This window comes from Gavialis gangeticus, unplaced genomic scaffold (genome assembly GCF_001723915.1).
Source record: "Gavialis gangeticus isolate Ggan-Ray unplaced genomic scaffold, GavGan_comp1, whole genome shotgun sequence".
Taxonomy (NCBI): Eukaryota; Metazoa; Chordata; order Crocodylia; family Gavialidae; genus Gavialis; species Gavialis gangeticus.
The window spans coordinates 17521866-17529394 of record NW_017729006.1 but is presented as its reverse complement, the minus strand read 5'-3'; the positions used below and the strand labels follow the sequence as shown (position 1 = coordinate 17529394).

Sequence of the window (7529 nt, the reverse complement as noted above, 5' to 3'; positions counted from 1 at the left end):
TTAACTTGGTGGGGGGGGGGGTGAGGAATTTTTTTCCCTAATTTGTATGCTTTAGGTTTATGCATCACCTGGATATTTATATGCAGCATAGTAGCTATTTTGCAGATGTTTATAATTTTGGAGCCACTTTTGTTAATCTAATGGATTCATTTTATTTCTTTTTTTTTTTTTTTAGTGCATCTGTACTAAGTGAAAGTACTATTGCAGTTTTGTTTTGGTTAATAACTATAATCCTCCAGATTCTAGTTTTTAAAATAGTCATGGCCAAGCCCTTGAGATAAGTCAAAATAGGCATACAATTATCTATTCATAGAGGCTTCTGTTTTTCCTCACTAGGTGTGTTTGTTGTACAACCCTTGTTTGTCAGCCTTTGGTTTTTTTACTGTTCTAGGAAAAAAAAATATTGATGTGGGAGGGAGAAGAGTAAAATAACTTGTTTTAATATACAAAATAAATAGAAAATAAATGGATAATGAGATTTTTGTCAATCTGTAAACTTTACTTCCATGAGCTTTTCACTGAACAGTTGTACAGTTTAGATCCTGACAAGCTTCCTATTAAGTATAGTTCTAACTGAAATATTGTACCTTTATAGTATTTTATTACTATTGTTGTTATCCTGGCCTTATAACTCTTACTGTGGCCTTGCACCAACTGTGTCCTGACCTTGTCAAGCAATTAAGGATTTCAGTAGAGCATCAGGAGCGCTTGAGAGACCCAGCGACTATAAATCATCTTTACTTGGATTTTGCAAAAAAAATCACACATCTGTTGCTATGTGAAGGATAAGATATTCAACCATACACAAAAGATTGTGTGATGTTGAATCCATCACTTAGATTTACTGCGTTTAGAGAGGTAACTAGCCATATCAGTCTGACATTAGGCAGAAGTGATACATTATAGACTAACTCCTTTAGAGAGGTATAAGCTTTTATAAGATGCAGCTTACTTCATCAGATGATCTGAATGGATATAGCATGTAATTTATAGCATCTGACAAAGCAGGCTGTAGGCTATGGGAACTGATGCCTCTGAATAAGTTAGTTTACAAGGTGCTGCACTGCTCTGCACTGCTGTGTTTGTGAAGGTTTAACAGCTGTTACAGTAGGTAGGAATACCAGGAAAAGTAGTGTGACTTAAATCTGCTAAATAATCATGCACCTTAAAAATTAAAATAAAATTTAAAAAAATTAAAATTTTGTGTGTAAGTGTTGATACAATGGACACGTGTATCAAGTTTCATGAACACAAACTATTACATATTAGGCTTCAATTTTAAAGATGCAAAATATCATTAACTGCTTATTTTAAAACATGTTGGTCTTTTAAAAATTACATTATAATGAGAGAGTTATTAGGTACTTCAATTCTGCGGTGTTTGGTGTATCTTTATAAATTTGTCTCCGCTTGTCTGCTTGGGGATACTCAGGAAAATAAATCCAAATTAACTTTTTAAAGCTGATTTGCTAAGCTGCATTAAAGCACTCTGAACACTCATTTGGAGTTAAGGTTTTAACTAATCCGCTTCTAAATTCTTGCATTTAATTCATTTGAATTAGCTTGCCTAAGTTTCCCCTCAGTTTCAGGACAAGCCCTAAAATAGTTCAGTTTATTATACATACAATGTAAAATCAATAATGAAAATTTTAGGCTAGTGTTAAAGCAACTGAAATTAAATAAAGTATTTATTCTCTTCTTTGCTGAGTGTGTCATTTAATTTTAGTTTTTAAACTGAATTTAAAACACCTGCTCATTGTGTTCAACTTTGTTAACTTGAATTGTCAGAATAAAGTTTTTATATCTTACTAGTGAATCACCCATCAAGAATGACCGGGGGGCGGGGAGGGTGTTGATGTATAGGTAGCTCTTTTAGCATGAAGGAAAACATGGACAATCTTTATGTAGAAAGTGATTTATTCTTTACCCTTCTGTTAAGCTGCTGCTGGGCAAAGAGAGGAGAAAAATTACGTGAACAATTTTCTTGAGGCAATGCTCTTCCTGGAGAAGTCTGAAAGTGAAAAGAAGGTAAGAACACACTGCATCATGCTTAGTTTTGGGTCACTGGTTAAAGTGAGTGAGCATACTGAAGCACAATATGTTGTTTAAACAGTATTTTATTTTACAATACATAATCACAAAACAGTAAAGTGTAGCCACAATAAGGGTTTATAAACTATTAGAACTGTAAATTTAAGGTAATTCCAAAGTTTGATGCCAAGAATAAATCATAATTTTTTATGTATAATTAGATTGAGAGTGTGTGTTTAGACAAGGTTAGTTTCATTACAGAAATCTGAATGGAATAATCTCATTTGTCTGGTTTGCATAATATTGTTTTGAACTCATTACATAAAATATGTGCTATGTTTGTATTTGTGTTATGTATATGCTGGCAATTCGGTTTGGTTTCGCTACCATTTTTTCCACTAAATCAACTTTGTTTATTTTTTAGACTTTGTTAGAAAAAGTTGCTCAACTGGAAGATCTTTGTGAAAAAAAGGAGAAGTTCATTCAGTCCAATAAAATGATAGTTAAATTCCGGGAGGACCATATAGTTCGCTTGGAGAGACTACATAAAGAAGCAGGTGGCAGTTTATTGCCCAAAGAGCAGGACGACCTCATCAACGAACTGAGAGAAGAATTGAAGACATTAAGACAACAAGTAATCGTGTTTGCTTGTTTATCCATTCCACAAGAACGTGACAGGGCTAACAAAAAACACACATAAAACTTTGTTTCCTTATTATTTAAAGACCTTGATTATTGTTAGTATTTAAAATAAGAAATGTTAATAGACAACATTTTTTTCAGTTTTTCAATTTAGTGAATTTAGGTGGAAGCATGTCATCCTCATGTTGCTGGCTTCTTGAGATTAAGGAAATGGGACCTCAGTTCTGTTTAAATAACATCAAGTACTTTTAGTTTTAACTTGGAATAGGAGGATATATATTCTGGACTTAAATTGTGGTGCATTGTAGAAGAAAGAACTCAGTTGGAATGATCAAAACTAAAACTGCATATTATTGTCCTGACTTACTATAGAACATAAAAAATCATTTTCTTTTAGTCTTTAACCATAACTGCTCATGAAGTGTTGATTCCAGTAAACATTAATTTAGCTTACTGCATAGCAAATCTGAACAGTCCTTCTTAATTTAGGAAATGTGTTTGTTTTGTTTACAGTTTAATGTTTTTGAAAGGTGACATATTGGCAGCCATGTATAAATAGCCTTTTGTGTAATGCATCATCAACTGTGCTTTCTGCATCTATTTATTCACAGATGGATCAACACCCACGAATTGCAAAGTATGCCATGGAGAATCATAACCTTAGAGAGGAGAATAAAAGACTTCGTTCCTTACCATCTGTGAGAAGGGTTCAAGACATTGATGCTCAGACTATTGCAGAACTAGAAAAGGCTTTTTTGGAGGCTTCAGCCACAGAGAAAAATAATGGAGGTAAGAACTCCCTATTCCTTTCATAAGTAAATATACATGTTTTGAGTTTAACAGAGGTATCTTACTCAAAGGATGGCACTCTTCAAAATGAAACCTTCAAATTTTAACATCAAAAGCTAAGTGTTTTTGTAGCTTTTTATTCCTGTTGGTCTTGCTGAGCCAGTATATTTATAAACGAGAGAGAGGAAAGTTTATATTCCATGTAGTGTATAATACTGGCTTATTACGGTACAATAAGCATGAAACTGTAGCATTATGTATTTAGAAATGTTTTTCAAGCTAGTCATGCTTTACTTGAATACAAAAGCTGGCATGCTTTGTAAAGGGGTAGTCCATTCTTTGGTCCTGGGTATAACATTTTTAAAAGGTGCTAATAAAGTGTTTTTGAGAAACTGTACTTGTCTTAAAACAGTGTTTTTCAACCTGTGGTCTGCGGACCCCTGGGGGTCTACAGACTGTCTAAGGGGTCCACAAGGTGACTAATGATCAATCAAAAAAGTGTGAATATCCACACTTGCAATTCAATGAGGTCCTCACCTCCATTTGAAATTTCCAAAGGGGTCCGCAGATGAAAAAGGGTTGAAAACCACTAAGTTAGGGTTTAAACCACTTTACAAGCAGTGGTGATGCTGAGGATCACAGAAATGCCATTCCACTTTTCACATTCAAACTTTAACTTCTTTTTAAAAGAAAAAGCTTGCAAAGTTACAGTAAACACTCAGATTCAGCATTACGCATTTAATTTAGAAAAATCACTTTAAATGTGAAACATGCACTTGGAGAAAAATTCATACTCTCATCATTTTTATCAATTTACCATATGATGCAGTAATGTTAAAAACATTTTGGAAAAAAAAATCTTCAATATGTGTCATGATGATATATTTTAAAATATATATATTTTTTTTTATTCGCCCTTTCCATGTCTGCCAAAAATGTAACAGCAATTAGGTTTCTGGTATGTGTTAAGACCGCAGTCCTACTTATACTGACTCCTTTTTCTATGTGTATCTATCTTTTGTCTGTCTTTTACCTAGATTTTACTCCAGTGATTCTCAACAAGAGTGCCATGGGGTGCCACATAGTGGTAGTGGTAGCACTGTTAGGCGTTCCAATTTGATTCACATGATTAAAACCAGAAATTTCGCATAGGAATTCATTGTGTTTTTAAAATCATGCTGATCTGTTGTAGTCTTCCTGAGTTCTTTGCAACAGAATTGTGCTGCTATTTTTTTTTTTTGTGTTCAAAAAATGAGTGAAAACTAAGTTAGTGTTTTCCAAGGGGTGCCTTGAATGTAAAATGTTAGAAAAACATGGTTTTAAGCTCTTGAGGGAGTAGCCATCTTCTGAATTTGTACAAGGCAGGTCCTGCTTCATGCCTAAGGCATCTAGGCTTGAGGGTAATGCTAGTATTACTGCCTTCCTTCAGAAACACTAGAGGTCCTTGGATGCTCTCACAAATGGCCTTTTTTGTTTTGTATTTTTTTTTTTTTTTGTCTAAGATACTATTTTTTTGCAGGTAATAATTCAGATTCAGTGCTCCCAGGGTCTTGCTCAATATGCTCATCCTATTCCATTGTCATTAGCTATATAATAAAGACAGTCTGCGGCAACAGTAATAATGAATACACTGCCTATTTTTTTTGTGAACTGATGCTAGTGTCTAACTTTTTTTAGACTCAGTTGGTAAAATGGTCATAAGCTGATTAGTGTAATTTGTTGATGGAGCTTATGGTTTTGTGCTATGCAGCCTGACTTTTTTTGTTGTTGTTGTTGCTTAGGTCATCATTTGTATTCCATCACCACCATATCAACTGAAAACAATTCTGTGGCATCACTTGAAAGGCTGAAAGCACAGCTAGTGCATACTCAGAGTGAACTGGCAAGTTCGAAACTAGAATATGAAGAATTTGAAGAGCTAACCAAGTAAGATGAATCCAATATAGAAGTATCCCTTAAACTAATATTCTGATACCGATATTTGCTAGGGAAGATACACAAACAGATTTTTAAGGTCAAATCCTAACTGCAGAATATAGCCTATGTAATTCTCTAGCTTCCCAAAAGTGCCAGGGTCAGGGAAGAAAAAAAATGGAAGAATATTTTCCTAATTCACATCATTCATGGAGCACCAAGTAACAATTGTACCAAACTACAGGTATTACATCAGCCTTTGTTTAGTCACAGATCCGTTGGCCTTGTTCAGAGTTCTTTACATTAGGGTGCATGAAACTGCTGCAGAGCACAGCTAAGTGTTATGGTATGCAGCAAATGTGGGTCACCTGGGCAGGTGCCCCAAAATCTCATCTCTAAGTCATTCATGTCATTGCGGGAAGCATAGACCCTGCTGCTTGTTAATTTTTAATGGAGAAAGTGTTGAACTTTTTTTTAAGAGAAAAAAGAGAGAGAGAGAAACATATTGTCAAAATGTGGGCATACATGTTTTGTTATTTTCAGCCAGGCAGCAAGTTTTGCAGTGTTAAGTTATCCATGCTGAAACGATAAGAATTTTATTTCCTGCAGCCTAATTCAATTTTTTTTTTTTAAGAAAAAAGTAAAACATTGCTGTGATTCTTTTCTCTGTTTTGTTTTACAGTATTTTGCCCGTACTCATTCTTCTTTTTTCAATTTACTTGGTTTCATGGTCAAGATTTCCTAAAGGACTTAGGCTTCATGTTTTTGGGTGCTATAATTGAAACCCCATACAGGGGTTTGACTTTCAGAAGATGCGGACTGCTACAGCCCTCTGCTTGCTGTTTTAAAGGGGCATGTCCCCAAAGTTCCAACATTTTAGAGCTGACAGCTCTAAGTTCTGAAAGCTTAGACCAATTACTTGGCTCTTATCCTTGCATTAATAGATATTAATGTTCTTGTTACCACCAGTCTGAGACCGGAGTCAGAATAGAAGCTATTTAATTTTAAATTAAAGGCAAAAATCTAATACCTAAAATAAATAAAAAAAAAAATAAAGGCATTGCACATCTGGTACAAAATATACTAATTTGATATATATTGGTTCTAGTATACTGTTAGCTAAGACTATTTCTGTACAGTTTTTATTGTGTCCATGCATATTTTGAAGCCAAAAGGGAGTCACTGGAGGGTCTGTATAGTTTGGGATTCACTTACATTTGTATTGTCTTGCTCCAATTTGATCTCGTTGTGCCACGGTGTTTCCAGGAAGTGTAGTGCAATCCTAAAACATATTTAACCTGGTAGTTAAACTTTCATAAGCATTGCCATTTTTGTGGATTTCTTGGTGCCTATCATATCGTTTTTAAAAGCCTTTAATACTGAACACTTTCGTTCTCTACAGCTGTCTAATGTTTGTGTAGAAGATAGTCAATTTGTACATTGCCAAATGGGTCAGTTCTTTACAACCAGGGCCACCCAACTTTCTCACCCTTCAGGGACATGCAAGTGATACAGGGTTGGTCAGATCTTGCATGTGGGGGTCTGTCTCTGGGTGTGATCCTGCACATGCAGATCTAGTTGACAAGTCTCCCTGTAGGTCCAGAAATTTGGTGGAAAGGGAGTTGGCAGTCAATGCTGCCACCGCTCCCCCTCCACCAAATTTCTAGACTCTTACAAAGCCTTTCACACCAGATAAGCGAGATCTAACCTGCAGAGCTGTGTTGTGGGCTGGGACTGACTAATAGAGCTATGCAAAGCTTTGGTTGCTGATTTTGATTTGGCAGCCGAATCTGAATCGAACTGGGAGACCTTTTTAATCTCTTTGAATCTAATCGGAACCCTCTGAATCGATTCAGAGAGATTCGATGATTCGGACATAGACGCAGCTTTAAATGTTTTTTCTACATACCTCAAGGTACCAGGCAGCTCATGAATGCTGCGATGGTGGGGTAGATGGAACGTCCCATAGGAGCACGGGGTGGGGCCCCAGCGCGCTCAGCAGCAGACCCAGAAGTGGACCAAAAGCACTTCCAGGTCTGTTGGGGAACATGTGCTCTATCTGCCCCTACCTCAAGATAAGCTGAAAAAACATATGAAGCTGTGTCTGTGGCTGAATCTCTGATTCTCTGAATCAGCACTGAATCTTCAGATTT

General features: G+C 35.8%; 1 protein-coding gene across 1 annotated transcript in view; it reads left to right on the top strand.

The window, feature by feature from the left end:
* The window catches only part of KIF15 (kinesin family member 15), a 65772-nt gene that overhangs the window by 17278 nt on the left and 40965 nt on the right, over window positions 1-7529 (top strand). The window contains exons 12-15 of the mRNA XM_019508895.1: window positions 1940-2028; window positions 2456-2665; window positions 3285-3462; window positions 5244-5388. Of these exons, the coding sequence (XP_019364440.1) occupies window positions 1940-2028; window positions 2456-2665; window positions 3285-3462; window positions 5244-5388 (622 nt within the window). The remainder of the gene's footprint in view (window positions 1-1939; window positions 2029-2455; window positions 2666-3284; window positions 3463-5243; window positions 5389-7529) is intronic.